The sequence below is a fragment of the Colossoma macropomum genome, unplaced genomic scaffold (assembly GCF_904425465.1).
Source record: "Colossoma macropomum unplaced genomic scaffold, Colossoma_macropomum, whole genome shotgun sequence".
In the NCBI taxonomy this organism is placed as follows: domain Eukaryota; kingdom Metazoa; phylum Chordata; class Actinopteri; order Characiformes; family Serrasalmidae; genus Colossoma; species Colossoma macropomum.
The window spans coordinates 5,297,609-5,318,686 of record NW_023494795.1 but is presented as its reverse complement, the minus strand read 5'-3'; the positions used below and the strand labels follow the sequence as shown (position 1 = coordinate 5,318,686).

General features: G+C 41.0%; 1 protein-coding gene across 1 annotated transcript in view; it reads left to right on the top strand.

Moving 5' to 3' along the window:
* The window catches only part of LOC118815270 (exostosin-1), a 327,211-nt gene extending 307,089 nt beyond the window's left edge, over window positions 1-20,122 (top strand). Inside the window, exons 8-11 of the mRNA XM_036581272.1 lie at window positions 2,419-2,508; window positions 13,955-14,115; window positions 15,995-16,166; window positions 19,615-20,122. Coding sequence (XP_036437165.1) covers window positions 2,419-2,508; window positions 13,955-14,115; window positions 15,995-16,166; window positions 19,615-19,800 — 609 coding nt within the window. The 3' untranslated portion in view covers window positions 19,801-20,122. The remainder of the gene's footprint in view (window positions 1-2,418; window positions 2,509-13,954; window positions 14,116-15,994; window positions 16,167-19,614) is intronic.
* Window positions 20,123-21,078: the final 956 nt, after the last annotated feature.

Below are 21,078 nucleotides of genomic sequence, written 5' to 3'. Positions count from 1 at the left end.
AAGTAGAGATGCTTACTGTCTGGTCTAACAGCTTTCCAAAACTACTATTTTATTACATTATATTTAAATACAGCATATCATCGCTGTCCAAAGAAAAACAAGTATCTCTACAGCGACAATATGTAGAAGGTTTTCAGTGGCAAACAAATTCTAACATTAGCCAAGGAACCAACAGCTTTGGCAATAACTGTGTATCCAATTACAAAATAAACAGTGCTGATATCATTTTTGACAGAACTGAATTAAAGCCTTCTTCCCACAGAGTGGTTTATGTGAGCTGTGATCAGGGTTGGGGTGTAGCGGAATGCAAGCATTAGGAATTTGTTTTGAGAATACGGAAATTAATTATCTGTATGCACTCCAAGCTACATTTTGTAAAGGCAGTATTCAGAATACAGTACCTTCTCATTTTTAGGAGAACACCTTTAGAAGACTTACCCACTGAATGACAAAAGTACACTCTTTTAAAGAAACACCATCAGTGCTTGTTTATCAACTAATTTAAAAATGGCCAGACACAAAAACAAAAAACAAACAAAACTTTATAAACAAAAAGTTCATGCTAAAGCCTGAGTAGACTGATAAATCAAACTTGTGAGTCAGTTGTTAATCTCAGCATCATTAAACTCTTTTGAGGGGTGACTGAACTGAACAGTCTCCTCAGTAGTGGACGTGTTCATCTTTGCATTCTTGTTGTGCTGGACTTGCGCATGCATTTTGTTACATACATGTCAACAAAAAGTGGCGTAGTTATCCACTTTGTGGTCAAATTTGCTTTGAATTTGTTGTTGGGATATGGGAATTGTTTACTTAGTAAACATTTAGTTTACTAAATGTATTCTGAATACATTATTTTCATGTTTTGTAATGAAATACGTTACTGAATACTTAGGATAGTGTATTCAGCTTTCAGCCAAAAGTACTGTGCCCAGCCCTGACTCTGATGTGAGCAATGCTCTGTATTCTCCATGTTGAAGGTTCTCAGTCTTCATTAAGCCTGTCACAAGCCTGGGGAAATATATAGGCCTTAATGTCAGAACAGCAGAGCTGAAGACTAGCGCTCTGGAGCTGCTGTTTTTATGGCAGCCTGTCATAAGTTGAAGGAGATATTGCACTTTTACAGCTTAGAGCTGTTTGCAGTTTGCCACATTATTTCGGTGCGATTTTTCACATGATCTAAACAAAACACGGAAACAGATGTCTCGATAATGAAGGCAATGAATGATGAGGTGAAGATGAATTAGTTTTTTTTTTTCTTTGACAGAAAAATCACTGCTGGTGGGGAGTATTTTGATGGATTTAGATGCTCCTTGTCAATTCTTAAAGTTGGATAATTTTAAGTCACCAAATTGTACAACTATATTAGTGCTGTTGTCGGAAGAAAACCTCGTATCTCCAAAATGGTAACTTTACAGGAGAAGGAAAAAGCCTACTTTAGTTTTAATGTAAGTCAATGGAACCAGATTTTTTTCCAAGTCATTTTGGGTCATTTCTTGTAGTCCAATCGTCATGAAATTTACATAAAATGTAAAGGGCAACAGGTATTTTCACATTATGTTACGAGGTTTTCTTCCAACAACAGCGATATGTATATAATATGGTACACTACATAGACAAAAGTATTGGGACACACCACCTAATTATTATTATTATGGGACTGAACAACAGATATTTTACACACCTCCAAAGTTCAGTCTTAGTAGTTGGTTTCATTTTCTGCTTCTTATACTCCATGTAATAACACATTCAATGATGCTGAGGTCTGGACAATGGGGTGGTCAGCATTCTTGACCTTTTAATATAGCTGCCATTCTTTTCAGAAGACTCGCTTTCGGTTTTTTGACGATGTTTTTCCATACCTTAGAAGTGGCATTTTCTGCCTCTCATGATCCCAGTGAACACATTCAGTGATGTTGAGGTCTGGACTCTGAGGTGGTCAGTCCATTGTTCAGCTCCTTTGTTTGATGTGTCCGTCTCCTTTTCTCAGTGAGGTTCTTCTTGAACAGCTACACATCCTTTCAGACCCATAGCGCTGAGTCGTCTTCTCACAGTGGAAGGATGGACAGAAACACCTGTGGATGTTTTCAGATCTGAAGCAGCTTGATTTTCTCCTCTCTCTCAAAGATGAAAGCTTTAAGTGCTGTTTATCTGATGGGGGCAGTTTTGGTGTCTACCAGGTCTTCCAGGTGGTTGCTAAGAGTCCTAGTTTCTCTGTGTCTTTTAACCATTTTTAAACTCAAGATTTTTTGCTTATTATTTACGTTTGACTTCTATATAAGTGGATTATCTTGTATCTGATCTGCTCGGAAATAAAAATCAAAATATGTAATATCTGTTTTGACTGGAAGATAAAGAAATGAAAGGTGGTCTCAGACGCAGTTCCTGACCATCTCTGATTTCCTCTTGCTGTTCTTCTAGACAATGAGTGGCCGCTTTTTCCCTCATGACGTCATCAGGACGGATGCGGTGCTCAGCCTGGATGAAGACTCCGTTCTGTCCACCAATGAGGTAAGAATCTGTCCCATCATCCACCAATGAGGTAAACAAGTCCTACTTTGTTTCAACCAGTAAGGCAAAGCCTGTGTTCAGCACTTGAAAGTGACATCTATTGCTCTTTCATCTCTTTAGCTGTTTTCGGTAGATCCTCTCTCGGATGTACACTGTTATTCACAATAAACCATGGAGAATTTTAACAATAAACCAAGAACAATATACAAGCATGGTAACACTTCAGTATAAAGGGACATGATGACACCCTCGTAATGCTCCAATTAAGCCTTAACAGGTCAGATGCTGGTAATTAACTGGCTGATCATTACTCTCAGTGGTTTCAGCAGTCAACAGAAACCAATACGTCCTACAAGTTTTAAAAGGAAAACAAAAAAAGAAACAATTGTTGCAAAAACAAAACCAACTTTTTTACTCTTAGGCTCTTTTCAGGGGTCATTTTTCTTCTGTTCCACTTTATTCTTCTTAATCAATGTAAATGTTATCTCACTTGAGAACATTCACAAAGGTTTGATTTATAGCCAGTCAAACTGTAGAATTTTTTGTAGCAACAAACCAGAATAAAAGTTCTTAAATAAAGACAATGGTTCTATATTGAGCCTTGAACACTCAAAGAACTCTTTGCATGTTTAAATGATTCTTTGCATGGTGAAAAGTTCGTCAGATAGATGGAGAATTTGTTATATATGGTTCTGAATAGCACCTTGGGTTCTGTACAGCACAAAAAGGGTTCTGCTATTGTTACAAGCTTGACATCATAACAATAAAAGAACCCTTTTTGGTGCTATATAGAACCCTTTTCAAAAAGGTTCTAAATAGCACCATCTTCAGCACATTCTCCATCAGTCTGAGTAGCCCTTTCATGATGCAATGAACCCTTTAATCATACAGAGGGTTCTATGTGTTCATGGTTCTATATAGACTCATTTTCTTTACTAAAGAACCATCTTTTTTTAAGTGTGTATCTTTTTAAATTGTCCTTTAAAGGCACTTGCATATAAAATGATACCCACATGTTATCAAAAGGCTCCTTTATCTTTGCCACTACTTTTCAAAACTGCTGCAGCAACTTCAGCAGCTGTAAACTCTCTGCATGCCATTTCACATGTGTCTCCACTGTCGAGTGAATGAAGAATGAAGGCTTTCCGGCATGATGGGTCTGTTCTTAGTGATTTCCTGAGTGTCCATTGGTCAGTTTCACACAAAATGTAGATGGACACACAAGCTCACCAACTACACATGGTGAAAGGCAGTTGATGTGTATCTCAGCCCCTCTTCAGAGCCTCATTACTCCGGATGTGAGTCACGTACAATAAGATCTCACAATAAGATGCAATGGAAAGAGCAACTCTACAGATTCAGGAATGAATTGAACCACATTTCTATGCTGCATTAGTTAGGCAAGTTTGTGCACGATAGAAAGTTAAAGCAAAAAGACTCAGATGTTTTGCACTATTCACTGGCACTAACTTACCAACCCCCCCATCCGAATATTACAGCCAGGCATGCACAGTTTTGAAGGGGTGGTTGGAGTGGCTAGCTCCCCCCTGCCTGACATCTGATTGGCAACCCCAGATGCCACTCCAAAATTTCTGCCATTGGTTCCATGTTGCTGTAGGGCAAGTGTTTGTTTGGTGGAACAACTCTCCAGCCCTGTCCCCCCACCCCCCCATTCATTCATTCATCATCTTCAACTGCTTAATCCAGATAGAGTTGTGGTAGCAGGTGGGAGAGAATTCCAGATGACCCTGTCCCCCGCAACTTTCTCCAGCTCATTCTGGGGGACCCTCAGCCGTTCCCAGGCCAACTTGGAGATATAATCCCTCCAGCGGGTCCTAGGACAACCCCAGAGGCAAACCCCCACCGGGAAGCGTCTGGGGGGCATCCTGATCAGATGCCTCAACTGGCTTCTCTCAGTGTGCAGAAGTAGCGGCTGTACTCTGAGATCCTCCTGGATGAGCGAGCTCCTCACCCTATTAAGTAGAGTGCAGCCCACCACCCTGCAAAGAAAGCTTATTTCCGCCGCCTGTTTTCTGGATCTCATTCTTTCGGTCATTACCCAAAGCTCATGACCACAGGTGAGGGTCAGGATGTATCTCAGAGGGGGCTCAGCTCCCTCTTCACCACTACAGTCCGATACAGTGACCGCATTACTGCTGCCGCCTGTCCCAGCCTGCAGCCAATCTCACTCGTGAAGAAGACCCAGAGATACATAACCTCCTCCACCTGGGGCAGGTCCTTTCCCTCACCTTTCAGCCTTTCCCTCCCCTTACCTTAAGGTTTAAGCTCAGTTCAGTCCAATTCTACGTCTAGTATAGTTCATTTTAGTCTCATGTAATGATGAACATGTATCAGTAGATATGAACATTAACCTATTCTTCATATTTAATGGGCAAATGTACTGAAGGTTAGTGCACATAAACGCGCTGTTCAGTGTTCCTGCTTTCGCTCTATTATATAAATCCACTTCTGTACCGCCGCTGGGGATCTTCAGCTTCTTTTGAAGAAAAAGCTGCACCTCCTTTGTTCGAAGGATCTGTTAGACTGTAAAACAAAACTCTCAAGAATATCTTCTTTTCTTCTTCATAAATAAAACAAAACCCACACACTAAAAATACTTGATCAATCTCTCGCTCTCTCTCTCTCTCTCTCTCTCACTTTCTATCTCTCTCTCTCGTCCTCTCGCTGTTTATCTCCTCTTTTTTTAAATCAGCTTTTTTTAATCAGCTTATTTTATTCTTTGCATGTGTGAGCGTGTGTGTTTTTCCAATGCCGTTTGTTATGCAGAACATATTGTCCCTTCCCTTGTTGCCGTGTTTTGTATTTGTGCATGCACTTTGTTAATGTCAATTCTCTCTCCTCAGATTCAATTAGAGCAGCCATGATATTTACCCAGCGCAGGATCAGCGAGCTGCTGGATTCGCTTTTAATTGCTCTTGGCTGCATAATTTAATAAGACAATAATACGTGTCTGAGAAGGAGACGGAGAGATGAGGAGGGTGGGGAAGAGGGAGGATGGGGCTGGGTTGGGGGGGGTGAATGAAGGAAGGAAAGCAAAAGAGAAAAGGGGAAAAAGGATGACAGGAAGAGGCTCGAAGTGAGACTGAAACAAAGGAAGCTCCATTCGAGTGTAGAAATGCGTCCAAAATTACTCGTCACATTAAGAATTTACTTCATTTGATAAACTCATGCAATGTAGACTTAATTATAAACCAGACAATGAAAGGTATTTTGGCTGTTTTGAATATTTCAGTTATATTGGGAACAACAAGAAGTTATTAAGGTCAAATAATGTATTATATCTGTCTTTTTACAGTAGTTATTACATAATATGTATTTTTTATATATATATATAAAAACATTCTGGATTTTAATCGTATCATAAATTTGGACTATTGGACTATTTCATTCTGAATATAAATTATATTTTAACCTTTTTCTGAATATTAAGTTTATTAGAACTTCATTCAGCCTAGATATTAATGTAATTATAACATTGTTTTAAAAATTAAACTTGCATACATTATTTTGGTGTGAAAAAAATTAGTGTTTTTAAATGTCTGTTTAAAATATGTGTTTAATGTATATATAAATCAGAGCCTGTTTATTTTTTTTTTCCTGTTTGCTAAACACAGAAATGTGATTGGTTGAAAAACAAAAAACTAATGTAATTGTGTTCATAAAAGAGTTAAACTAACATCCAAATGTGTTGGTAGGGACGTAGAAGAGGAGATTTTTGAGTGGTACGATGGTCCAACGGTGAACACTGAAGTGGTTATTAAGCTATTTAGTGACCCCCCCCCACCCCCACCCCCCACTGTTAATATGAATGTAGGCCCAGCAGTTACGCTTGGAAGTCATACTGTATCTGGTGAGCCACTGAGAACCTTCTTTGTGCCATTATTTAACACTGACGCCATGCCATTACTGCTTCAACATCTTGACCTGATTTGCAGGAGTACGTGTCGAGCTTTGTTAAAATACTGGAAACCACTGGCAGAACCAGTGGGAGCATGGGAAAGAAAAAGAAAAGAAGTTGGTTGTGATCCTCCAGTTATTAAGCATCGCTTTTCTGGCTGGGTAGTAAAAGATGTGAAGAAGTCCAATAAGAATACATGGCCTCTCAATCCTGATACACCAGAGGCAGGACCACCAGCCAATGGGACCCTGCTTCCAAGTGAACTACAAGAGCTGTGCAGTCTCAATGCCAGAGAGTGGAGTTCTGTGGTTGGAGAAAAGAGAAGAGAAAATAAGTCTGGGAAAGATCTGCTGGCAAACATACAGATAAATAAATGAAGTAATTTTCTGTTTATACATCACTTGGCCCACGCTGTTGTCTGAAACAAAGGAACCATGTTTTTCTGGCCCGTTTTCTTGGCTAGTCATGAGAAACATGGCTAACGTTTATTCATTACACATCACACATTTGGAAAAAAAAGCTTCGGAGATTAATAAGCAAATTACTCTTAACCACATGAAAGTCTGCGGCTGATACGAAATGCTTACAGTGCATATACAGGGTTTGCCACTAAGCTGTTCTGAAAGGCAAAAATGTATATGAATTATGTAATGGCGGAGCATTTGATTAGCATGATCAATACTCAGGCTGAAAGAACTGCCAGGAGAGATTAATTCACAAGCATTCAGCTCCTTACAGCGCCATGAATCTTTATTCATTCACTTTATTAGGAACCTCTACTTTGTACAGTACTGTGCAGAAGTCAGAGACGACCATTCATTTATTTGATTACCAGTCAAAACAGCCATTTCGTATAAATGATTCATTTTTCAGGCGATATTTCTGATGAGATTTGATATAACATAATCCACCTGCATAAGCAAAGAGAAAGTCAAATGAAACTAATTGAAAATATGACTCTTAATAACGGTTGGTAGACCACAAAACTGTTCCACGTCAGATAAATAATATTTGAAGCTTTTGTCTTCGAGAGAGAGGAGAAAATCAAGCTGCTTCGGATCTGAAAACGTCCGCAGGTGTTTCTGCATTTCCAGATTAAATTTTGTCGAACTGTTAAATATATTTTCTCCTTTTTTTCTTGACAACGAAAAAAGGAGTAACTTCAACTTAACTTCTGTTTTGAAAGGACATCCGATAAATGAAGATTGTACAGAGCTCTGCTGGTGACATCCTGTATCAATAAAAATAATGTGTGGAACACGACAATTAAGTCATGGCCACAACTTAATAAGGCGTACGAACGAGATCTTAATGCGTGGCCATTATTTAGTACTGTGTGGGAACAAGGTCCTAATGCATGGCCATGACTTAGTCATGATCTCATTCCCATGCCTTACTAAGTCATGGCCAATGTTTTAGGATCTTGTTCCCACAAGTTAATAATACTTCCACTGTGAGAAATAAATGAAGATTGTATGGGGCCCTGCTGGTGACATCCTGTATAAATAAAAATAATGCGTGTCCACGACTTAGTAAGGCACGGGAACAGGATACTTAAGTCATGGCCATGACTTAGTAAGGTGTGGGACAAGATAACTAAGTCATGGCCATGGGAATGAGATCTTAATGCATGGCCATTACTTAGTAAGGTTTGGGAACAGGATCCTAATGCATGGCCATGACTTAGCAATGCCTGATCTCATTCCCACGCCTCACTAAATCATGGCCACGACTTAATTATTTCATTCCCGCACTTCACTAAGTCATGGCCATGCATTGGGATCTCGTTCCCACATGTTAATGATCCTTCCACTGTGAGAAATAAATGAAGATTGTACAGAGCCCTGCTGGTGACATCCTGTATAAATAAAAATAATGCGTGTCCACGACTTAGTAAGGCACGGGAACAAGATAATTAAGTAATGGCCACTACTTAGTAAGGCATGGGAACAGGATACTTAAGTCATGGCCATGACTTAGTAAAGCATTGGAACGAGATCACAATTTGTTGCCATTACTTAGTAACGTGTGGGAATAAGATTCTAATGTGTGGCCACAATTTAGTAAGGCATGGGAACAAGATCTTAAGGCATGGCCTCGACTTAGTAAGGCATGATCTCATTCCCACACCTCATTAAGTCATGGCCATGACTTAATTATCTCATTCCCATGCCTTAGTTGTGGCCACACATTAGGATGTCATTCCCACACATTAATAAGGTGTGGCCACGTAGGGCTCTGTAAGATTGGTCTCTGACTGTTGCACAGTATTGTACTTCATCTCATTGACCACTTTATGAGGTCCACTATATAGGTGTACATTTGCAGACTGTAGCCCATCTGTCACCACTGTGGTCCATCTGCTACTCTCTGCCCATCTGATTATTGGTCATTCTCTGATGACAAGACTTTTGGGTTAATAAGTTAGGTGATTATTGACAAAGGGCTGGAAGATGGCCAACTCAAACTCTGAATGTACTCCAGAAAGGAGAACCTAGGAGAAACCTAGGGGTTTCTAGTGTGTGTGTGGGGCTAGTTTATGTGTTATTAGGTATGTTTTATTGTTGGTTTACCAGGGTACTATCTGGCAACCAGAACATTATGTTGTGGAAATCCAGAATTTTACTTGGTAATTAGATAATCATCTCATTACATTTATATGATTCCTTTAACAGATAAACCACTAATGTCTCTCAGACTAATCCAGATCTCGTCTCTATCAAAAGCGTCCCTATGTATCGAGAGTTGGGATCAAGCAAAAATGCCGACCATCTCAGAGGGCCAGTTTGAGAACCACTGATTTAGACATCACAGGGATGACGAAATCATTTTGGCCAGAGTTCCCCCTCAATCTGAACCAACCGCTGGGTTATTGAGAGCTTCTTAAGACACCCCTGATCAAAAATATATGTATTTGAACAGCCCAAACACAGCAGACCCCTAATGAGAAGGAGAAGCTAATGAAGACAGCATGCCTATAAATCCATCATCCAATCGGCTCTTCTTGCTCAAATCGCCTCCCAGAAGCTTCGAGCTCCTTCGGCTCAAATTCATTAAGCACTGAGAGGCCCAGTGCGTGTTTGAAGCCTGCCATTCATAATTCATCCCGCTGATCTTTTATTAACCGCACCCAGTCGCTCTGCACCTCCAGATCCACTTGACTTTTATAGACAGCCGAGATTACAGAACCCGTGCCTCCGAAGTTTTATCCGGCCCTGGTCGCTACGGCATCGGCGGCTTTAGGAAAATCCCGTCACATCTGGAACAAAGCTTCCGTCTGTTTAAAAATCTGTCGCAGTGATTGCCCTTTATACAGCCAGAGCGTTATAATTGAAAAGTGTTGAAAAATGACTGCCGGGTTTTTAATAAGGGTTTCTTTTTTTGTCAAGATTCTGGGTGCGGCACGGAACCATGAACTCCTCAGAATTGATAATTACATTGTTTCGACTCATTAATTAGCTTATTAAAATGGGAAATGTAATGCCGGGTTTAAATTTTCATGAGTGGTAGGGATCATTACACCAAAAGTATGTGCATGCTTAAGCCCAAAGAAAATCCCACTGCCCCCCTCCTGCTCCCAGCACAGAGCATTGGGGGGATCAGTGGAAAACATTCATTATGATGTGTGATGTGGGTTTATGTTTCATACTTTGCTTCTTTATTAGAAAACCGTCTTCCACCTCTACTCTCTGTCCACTTTACGACCTTCTAGGTCCACTATGTAGGTGTACAGGTACAGACTATAGTCCATCTCTTTCCAGCCCCCCTCTACCCCATTCATGATTGATCAGTTTCTGACCACTGTTGACCATATATTGGGTGTTGATCATTTTCAGCACTGTTAAGTTGAGAGTGACCCACCACCACAAAACATCCAGCAAGTGACCGCTGATGAAGAGCTAACACAGCTAACACTGATTGTGCACCAAAAGGTGCGCTACAGTATATACACCACTGAAGTGGAGCTACAAGGGAAGGTTTTCTAGTGCAGGTGTCCAATTCTAGACTTGGAAGGCAAGAATCCAGTGCAGTCTGGTGTGGGGTAATGTCCACTCCTAGCATCTCTTTTGGACCTATTACACTGAAACAGTCTACCTCAATATGTTTTTTAGAAAACAAATGTTGCATTCTTCCAAGTTGCTATTTAATGTGCCAAAACCTTCACTGCCATATCACTGTATAAAGTCCAATGAGGAACCCTCAGTGCTTTCTAGGCCTTCAAAGAAGGCCTGATCATTTCTGTAAACAAATAACATGCCTGTAATTGTAGTTACTTTTTATTTAATAAAACCATTATCTTGGTTATAATTAACTTCTGCAAGTATTGCATTAGTACCCTTATTTCATTGCTATGTTTTGGCTGCAATCAAAATTAAAATCTAGAAAATGATCCAATCTGGATCCTGTAGTATCTCAGCCAAGAGATCAACTTAGCCAAAAGAGTTCTCCAATTGGTTAGTCCAGCTCCTGAAGGCCTTACACATTAAGTTAAGCCTGAAAATATTGCATGTTTTAAATGAATATGATCAAATAAAACATTTTTCACAGTACCTTTGTTGTCAGATTAACTAGAGTAATGTTGGCTCTCTGTGTAAGAAATGTTGAGCTGCTAGCGAGCAATGAGGAGTGAAAGGGGAAGGGTGAGAACCCCCCACTGTAAAAACAATTCGCATCTCTCCATAAAGACGGCCGTGCCAAGAAAAAATGGACAGTACAAATGGCATTCAGGAGCTCCCAAGTGGCGCCACCATCTAAGCATTGGCCCTATCATCAAGACATCACAAGTTCAACCCCTTCTGTGGCTGTCCAAGAGGGCACAATTGGCCACTCTCTCTGGGTCGGCAGGATGGCCCCCCCTTCTCCCCCATCAATCAGCGTGATGCTAGTCAGCGTGGGGGTCTGTTAGGTGACGTAACAGATCTGGCGGTTGGTGCTTTCCTTCAAGCACGTTCGGCTGTTTGACATTGCGTGAGCAGCAGTTCAAAAAGATGTGGTGATGCTTCGCAGGTCTTGAAGGAAGCCTATGCTAGCCTTGCCCTCCTAGCACCGGCGGTATTGTGTAATTGTGGGAGTTTATGGAATTTGAAACAACTAAATTGGGGAGAAAATTGGGGAAAAATAAAAAAAAAGTGACATTTAAACACTTTTCATAAATGTTGACATTCTTGCTGACCTACAAAGATGAGCATTCAGTCTGCTTTCAGTTCTGTAAATCATGCTCATTTCCATAAAAATCTTTTCTATCAATTTTATTGAAGAAAAAATGTGTAGTTCAACTGAGTGAGGTCCTCCCTCAGATGGCTACTCTTGGAAAGTGGTTTACCAGTCAGGATACTCTGTCTCCAAACAGAAACACACTACTATTGGATTCTGAGAGCAAATTAACCCTACATTGTTGTCCTTTAACTGTTGGTGGGTGGTGGTCTGTTGCAGGGGGTAATAATGACCAGCCCCACCTTTAGAAATGTATCCCACGCTCCATGTCTAAGCGAACTCTTTGAAGAAGCTCACTCAACCCTGATACGCAACCTTAAACACGCCTTTTCACTCTGCAGAGCACATGCATGACACACCTCAGGCCCTGAGACAGGCTTTAAGACAGAAGCCCACCTATATGATCGATGCAGCCCTCAGAGAGGCCGTCCTTGGCTGGGTCGTCCTTCCCTCAGTCTGTCATTCGTTTTTCTTCCCTCTCTCAAAGCTGTAATTAAAGCAGACACATTATGAATGAAACGAATGGCCGAGTGCTCAACGCGACCCCACGCTCCGCTCGGGATCTGACGAGCGTGTGATTCCAGAGGGTCCCGCTTTATTTGCATGCCATCGTAAATCTCGCTGCGAGGTGGCGTCCGACACCGCCACGGGTTTAATGTAACATTAAGAGCGACATTTCCAGCCTTTCCCTCCGATTCTGCCGCCTCATTTTTCAATCCGCGCGCAGGCCGGCGCTGACAGAGCAAAGGAGGCTTTCCTCCGCAGCGTTCCGGAAAACAGAACCTTTAATCAGTCTCGTGATGAATGTGAAAGAGTTTTTCTTCTGTTTTTTTTTTTTCCTCTGAATATCCAGAGTCAGGAAAGACCTGGCATTTCTAGCTTTTCTGTCTGAGGGTACTTTATTTTGAAGGGGTGATAAAAAAGTATGTTCTCCACACAGAACCTGCATAGTATCATGTATGTGCACGTCGTTAGAACTGATACAACAGGTAAATAGATATTCTAATTACATCATAAATGCCAATTGGCCACTAAATGACTCATGAACATTTTTCAACTGAACATTCAAAAACTGACCCAAGTGGGAACCGACAGAACTTACAGTTCTAGTTCTAGCTCATTTTCTATCTGTTAGACTAAAAAATAAATTAAGTTTGTTTTGCACACTTAATCCAGTTATGCAACACATTTCCATTTGATCAAATTCAGTAGAGTCAGTATATATAGTTCAATGGTTGAAACATTTCAGTGCAATTTTTTTGGGTTTCATTGGAATGAGATTGTCTTTTTATCAGTGTAAACAGTTTTCAATAACTGAAATGGACTTTCATTCATTTTTGTCCGTTTTAGGTAAACCAGTTACTTAAAGAGTTCATTTATTTCAAAAAACCTCATTTATTTGAAGTCGACATATTTTCAGTTAAGTCAAACAACCCCATTGGTTTATTTTTTGAGTGTAGAGAGACACTTGGATATCATTGCAATAACCTTGACTACCAATTTAATTTTCTTTTTTGGTCATTTTATGCCATTCTATGCTTGTTGGTAATAGTGCTTGTTGACTTCATCTTTAGCTTTTTATTTTCATTAACCTCAGATGAAAGTGTTATCAAAGACAGAGCAGATCTTCCTTGAGTCCTATTAGGTCCTGTTATTACTAATTTTAAACTTGTATCAATTCCATAAAACCAGAACTTTTGCTACGGGACCAACAGAAAAAATACAGTTCAGGTTTTCTGGTGCTTTGTGCAATGGAGGAACACCCTTAGAGTCTGTAAACCAGGGTCCTGGAGATCTACCACCCTGAAGAATTCAGATCCAACCTGGCTCTAATGCCCCGAAGACCTTCATTGACTGGATCAGATGTGCTAGATTAAGGTTGGAGCCGAACTCAGCCGGGTGGTAGATCTCCAAGAGCAGGACTGGGCACCCCTGCTGAGGACCATCTGTTGACATGTGATAGCCATCTTCTAGCTCTTCACCAATGCTCAGTTTAGGACCACAGAGCTGCTCTTGGCTGGAAATTTTTTGGGTGGTGGTCCATGGTTAACCTGAGAATGGTCCACCTGCTGAATATCTGGTCAAAAGTGATCCCGTGGCCAGAAATTCACCACTGAATCAATAGAGGGGGGTTCATGTAACTATGCAGCAACAGATGGGCTACATTGTGTATTTGTACACCTATAAACTGGACCTACAAGGTGGGCGGAGCTTATAATGAGGAAGGGTTTTCTGATGAAGTGAATGGTGAATGTATAATTTGACATACTGCACTGACCAAATCACTTTGTTTTGTTTTCTCTGTATGTGCAGGTTGATTTTGCTTTCATCGTGTGGCACAGTTTTCCGGAGCGGATCGTGGGCTATCCTGCACGTAGTCACTACTGGGATGGAGGGAAGGGGAGGTGGGGCTACACCTCAAAATGGACCAACGAGTACTCAATGGTGCTGACAGGGGCCGCCTTTTACCACAGGTATGGCACTGGCCCACGCCAGAGGTGAAGAATTTTTTGAATTAATTCTTTTTGTGAAGCTCTGAAAAACAGCACATGTACATACATTATATGGACAAAAGTATTGGGACAGCTACACATTACAAGTACAGAAGCTCTTATGACATTCCATAGGCATTAATATGGAGTTGCCCCCCCTTGCAGCTATAACAGCTTCCACTCTTCTGGGAATCTTTCTACAGACTTTGCAGGGTGTCTGTGGGAATTTTTCTCCGTTCATCCAGAAGAGCATTTGTGAGGTCAGACACTGATGTGGGACGAGAGGGCCTGGCTCTCAATCTCTGTTCTAGTTCATCCCAAAGGTGTTTGATGGGGTTGAGGTCAGGGCTCTGTGCAGGCCAGTCAAGTTCTTCCTCACCAAACTCACCCAGCCAGGACTTTATGGACCTTGCTTTGTGCACTGGGGCTCAGTCATGCTGGAACAGAAAAGGCTGTTCCCAAACTGTTCCCACAAAGTTGGAAGCATAGAATCATCCAAAATGTCTTGGTCTGCTGAACTTTATACTGGTAACAATAATGGCAAAGATAGCCTCACCTGTTTAAGATGCTTTTTAAATAACATTCCTAGTCTCACGTCGCCCCCACTTTTTCTGGAATATGCTGCAGGCATCAATTTTAGAATGAGCTTTTAAAAAACTGGTATGGTAAATAATTAAACATCATTTCTTTGCTCTGTTTTGGTTTAAATACGGGTCAAAGTGGAATTACACATCGCTGCTTTCTGTTCACGTACTGTCCCAAGTTTCATGGAACCGAGGATTATATTTTAATGTGAAGCGCACATACACACACACACACACACACACACACACACACACACACACATCATGCAGTCATGCCTTCAAACTGACACACCTCACACAGCACAGACTGCAGCGTGGACCACAGGCCTGAGGAGCCCAGCGGAAAACCAGCCACACACACCAGATAGACCACCTGTCAACTGTGGGTGTGGGTGGGGGGGGTCTTCTGTCAAGAAAGAAGAAGAGAGAGAGAGAGAGAGAGAGAGAGAGAGACAACTGTTGAGGCAAATCATTAAATTATTATCGATGATCACTGATTGTTACTAATTTAGGAATTCTATTTTTCCTTTACTTTCTCTCTCTTTGTCTTTATTTGTCTCTCTCCTTCTCTCTCTTTCTTTCAATCTCTTTCTCCTTCTCCTTCACTCTTTCTTTTACACTTTTTCTCAATATCTCTCTCCTTTTCTCTCTCTCTCAATCTCTCTCACTCTTTCTCTTTTACTGTTTCTGTCCCTCTCTTTTTCTCTCTCCCTTTTTTCTCTTGCCTTCTCTCTGTGCCACTCTCTTTATCTCCCTCCCTGTATTTCTCTCTCTCCTTCCTTCTCCTCTCTCTATTCCCTCTTTGTCTCTCATTCTCTCTCTCTCTATCTATCTGTCTGTCTGTATTCTACTCTTTCTCTGTGTGGTGTTCTATTTCTCTCTGTCCCTCTCTCTCTCTCTATCTTTCTTTCTTTTTTTCATTCTCTCTTTCTGTCTTATTCCCTCTTTTTCTTTCTTTCTTTCTTTCTTTCTTTCTCGCTCACTCTCTGTCTCTTTTTCCTCCATTTGTTTGTCTTTCTATCTCTTTCTTTCTTACTCCCTTTTTTTCTCTCTCTCTCTTTACCTCTGTCTTTCTTTCCTTCTTTCTTTCTTTCTTTCTTTCTTTCTTTCTTTCTTTCTTTCTTTTTTTTCTCTCTCTTTCTGTCAAATTCCCTCTTTAATTTTTTTTTCTTTCTCTTGCTCACTCTTTTCTGTCTCGCTCTCTCTCTCTCTCTCTCTCTCTCTCTCTCTCTCTCTCTCTCTCTCTCTCTCTCTCTCTCTCTCTCTCTCTCTCTCAGGTACTATAATTATCTGTACACTCACTATCTACCTACTCGGCTGCTCTCCATAGTGGACCAGCTGGCCAACTGTGAGGACATCCTAATGAACTTCCTCGTCTCTGCGGTAACCAAGCTCCCGCCAATCAAAGTCACGCAGAAGAAACAGTACAAGGAGACGATGATGCAACAGGTCTGTGCGCTCCTGTGTGTGTGTGTGTGTGTGTTTAGATAGATGAGTGTGTGTCCCAGGTGACTCCCATGCTGCGGTCAGAAGTGGACTGGCAGGCCTGATGGATAGATCGCCCCCAGGCAGAGCGCGTGGCTCCGTGGCTGCTCTCTTACTCAGCACTATCAGCCTTTTGATAAATGTCTCAATAGTGAAGGAGCTCGAGCAGCACCAGCAGGGCTTCAGCAGATTCCTTCTCCACTCTTCCAGCAATCGCTCACTCCATACCTCCCTCCATCCCTCTGTCCCTGCACCCTTCTGTCCATGCAGCACTCCATTATTTCCATTATTTCTCCATTACTTTTAGCATTATCCTTTTCTATCCTTGACAGTTTGGGTTTTTATGTTTGCTGCTCTTTTACATTGTTATGTACGTTTCAGCTGTCTGATTGCAATTCATATTGTCTTCATTCTCAAGAGTGGACGCACGCTATGTAGGGAAATGTCGCATTGGTTGTTGGGCTAACGCTAACCTGTACTTTCATTACTATGGTTTTCATTAATCTGGCTATTGTTTTGTCTCGCTTGGAAAAAAAACATACCCAACACTGCAGTTAGTATGCTGCCATCATGGTGCTGCATAGCCCTCATGTTACCTGCTGTGATGCCAAAAAAGTCATTGACCACCAGAGGTGGGAACAAGTCACTCAGTTGCAAATAACAAGTAAGTCTCAGATCTTGACACTCAAGTCTTGAGTCAAGTCCCAAGTCAAGATAGTCGAGTCTCGATTCAAATCCCGAGTCAGTGAAAGCGAATCTTAAGTCGAGTCCCAAGTCAGTAGTCCTAATCTTCAAGTCCTGAACATGTCAGTATGTATTCTTCAGCTAATTTAAGGCCATAACACTATTACACACACTTTTAGTGACAGCATGTTAGCAGTGTATGGCTGTATATTCATTTTTTAATTTTTAGGTGACAGAAACCAAAATCAATTTGAGCTGAACATGGCACAGCAGTTACGTTTCAGCGCCTCAATGCTGCACCATTTAAGGTGGAACAACAAATTCCAATGTGAAGTTGGCAAATAAAAAGTCAACTTCAGCCTCGTGGTGAATGTTGCGCTTGTTTTACCTGCAGAAGCAGTTAAAATCAGTCAAAGAGAGAGAGCTGTGTCTCTTTTGTTTTGCTATCATGAGGAAAATGGTCAATTTGCCTGGTGAGTTTCTCCAGTAAGAGTTTAAGTGCTAATCGAGGGCGCATTGATGCTGTTGATGCTTCGCTTCCAGTTTATGGAGGCAAACTTGAAATCTAAACACTTCACACATCTTCCGAAATATAATAAGCCAATCATAAGCACAGTAACAGACATCTGACAACGGTGATGTATGTCAGAATTACGGCAGGAAATGAATCTCAATTTCTTGATTTTCTTGAGTCAAGTCCCCAGTCATCACATTCGTGACTCAAGTGAGACTCGAGTCCAAGTCATATGACTCGAGTCCACACCTCTGCTGACCACCCAAAGAAGGTAGCCGTGTCGGGACACACCAAATATTTGTGACGTGATAACTTAATGATCCAGGCCTGGTCATTGGGCATACTGGACACCACTATGAAGATTTCATGCTAAACAGGTATTAAATCCTAATTGTGAGTTCTGTAGGGATACTTGATTCTTTGAAATGGTTTGGGAATGACCAGAGGGTTAGTCATTTTGGAAGAAGGTGACTTCTATACTGTCTATACTCATTGGAAAGGACGTCTTCCTTCAGCCAGTTCTTCTGCTTCTTGATTATACTCAAACCCAGGCTGAATCCCAAATACTCCCTAAATAGTGTGCTATGTAAGTTTTGAAGTTCTTGCTTCTGCAGCCAAGTAGTGCACTATTTGTGGAGTATGGATGTGGCTGAATCCCAAATAACTGTTTTATCTATATTCTGCTTTGTTGTGGTGCAGGAGCCAGTATTTAAATTCCTACATAGTGCACTATGTAGGGAACAGGGAGCCATTTGAGATTCAGCCCCAGTGTGGGAAGAGGGGTGCCATTACCTTAACGCTAAACAAGACTCCTGATGGTAATTTTGTGACCAAATGTATTTATAAAGTGAGGGTTTGTGCACTAAACAGTGCCATGTTATGATACGGTCATTATTATATGACAAAAAAAGTTAAAAAGTTGATGAAATTACCGCAACGTACAATGACAGGTGACTGAACATTCTTGTCCTTTAGCAGTTCCTGTGATAAAATTGCAGTAACACATGGCCTCTTGTGGCTTATTGCTTAAATAGCACACTTTACTTATGTAACATACTAAGCTAAGGTAATGCTAAGCTAACATATCATGTTTGTGCCCCCTAAGGTCCTAACATCAAGGCTTACAGTGTTTCCCCGCAATTGTACTTTACAGGTGTAGTGCACTGTAGGCATTTCTCCAAAGTGTCTGTAAATATGAGCTTCTGTGACCTCAGTTTCAGAAACATGGTCCAGCAATTAGAGTTAGTTAGGTTAAAGACGTCGTCTAAACTTGTAAATGCAGTGTTTTTTATCAATCGGGATCTCAAAAGCTCCTCAAATAGACATTTATTAATTTTTTTAAAGTGTACATTATCTAATAATTACAGAGCCCCTGAGGAGACATATATATATATTTTTTTAGCTAAAAATCTGGTGCGCACCAAATACAACCAGGTGAGTGCTCAATACTATCAAGTGAGCACCAGACACTAAGTGGTAAGCACCCGATACTCTGTGGTGAGCACCAGATACTCTGGTGAGCACCTGATACTATGTGATGAGTATCCAATACTATCAGGTAAGCGCCAGATACTACATGGTGAGCATCCAATACTATGTGGTGAGCATCCGATACTATCAGGTGAGCACAAGATACTATGTGATGAGCACTAGATACTATATGGTGAGAATCCAATACTATCAGGTGAGCACCAGACATTATATGGTGAGCATCAAATACTATGTGGTGGACACCAGATACTTTGTGATGAGCACCAGATACTATCAGGTGAGCACCCGATACTATGTGGTGAGCACCCAATACTATCAGGTGAGCTCCAGATACTAATAGAAAAAAAAGTTTGTGTGCTTGTTATCCTCTGTCATTCCGTCATGGAAAAAGGCATTTATGACTTTTTAGAGTCACAGTAGGTGGCACAAGAACAAATAAAGTGACTTAAATTAGTACCAGATGCTCACTTGATAGTATCAGGTGCTCACCACATAGTATTGGGTGTTCACCTGATAGTATTAGGGGCTCACCACATAGTATTGGGTGCATACCAGATTTTTACCTAAAAAAAAAATACACCACATCCATTCAGGGGCTCCATAAACAACACCTATCCTTATAGCTTCTTTTACACTCTCTCTCTCTTTCTCTCTCTCTCTTTCCCTCTCTCTCTCTCGCTCTCTCTCTCTCTCTCTCTCTCTCTCTTTCCCTCTCTCTCTTAGGGTTCTAAGTCGTCCCGGTGGGCAGACCCGGACCACTTTGCTCAGAGGCAGTCCTGCATGAACTCTTTCACCAGCTGGTTCGGGTTTATGCCACTGCTTCACTCTCAGCTCCGTCTGGACCCCGTCCTGTTTAAGGATCAGGTGTCCATCTTACGCAAGAAATACAGGGACATCGAGCGGCTTTAGGGGGACCGACCACTCTGACCACATGAACCAGAAAGTCAAATTTCATCTACACAAGTGAACTAACTGCCTTTGTGTTTTTTAACAACGTGCCGTTTTGCCTGGACTCATAAATATTATGTCTGCAAAGTCATTTAATTCATTAAAAAAATATATGCAACTCTGGGCCTTTTCCTTTCAGTGGCTCTGGTCAAAGACACTGCGGGCGTTGGAGAATGAGGCGGACTTTTAGGTCCTTGACGTCTTTATCGTTGTTTGTGGAGACGCCCGACACCAACACTCGCCGATGCCTGCAATACGTACTTTTAGTTCCCTTATTTTTTGTACGATTTACTCTTTTTTTAAAAAAGAAAGCCTAAAGTCGAATAAAACCTCTGAATGCGTGCTGGGTGTGAGTGCTGATTAAATGCGCTTGGCTCATCTCGGCTTTCATCTCTGATGTCATTTACAGTTTGTTTCGAACAGCTTATTTTTCTTGGCAGCTTAAATTGAAATGGTTTATTTTTGGGTGCTGGATCATTTTAGGCTGTTTGTTGGGGAGAAAGACAAGCAGAAGTTCTGCCTGTAGATCTACGTACTTTTCATTTGCATCTACAGAAAGGGACTCCTTTTTGTTGTACACTGCCCATCAAAAGTTTGGCAACAATTTTAAAGTTTGGCAACAGTCCTGAAATCTAAATGTTTTTACCCTGTTAGTTATGGTCACATTAAGCACGATTTATTATTATTATTATTACATCACCATCCACCAGGTAAGTGTGAGGAACAAACTTCAATAAACTAGCTAATTATTCTAGGTGACATGATGGTAAGTGCCAAGCTGGTCAAGCTAAATTACACTGAAATGTCCGAATGGTTCTAGATATTCATGGAATGTACAGTATGTGTGGAACAGTCTCTACAATACTAGGTAATCATTTTCGGCGACTTAATGGGAAGTAACATAACAGCCTAGCTAAATTACAATGGAATGTCCAATCGGTTCTAGATATTCACTGGATGTACAATATGTGTTGAAGAGTCTCTAAAATACTAGGTAATTATTTTGGGTAACATGATGGTAAGTACCAAGATGGTTAAGCTAAATTACACTGAAATGTTCAACTGGTTCTAGATATTCACTGAATGTTCAGTATGTGCGGAACAGTGTCAAAGTACTAGGTAATTATTCTAGGTGACATGATGGTAAGTACCAAGATAGTCAAGCTAAATTGCATTGAAATGTCCAACTGGTTCTGGATATTCACTGGATATACAGTATGTGTGGAGCTGTATCTACAA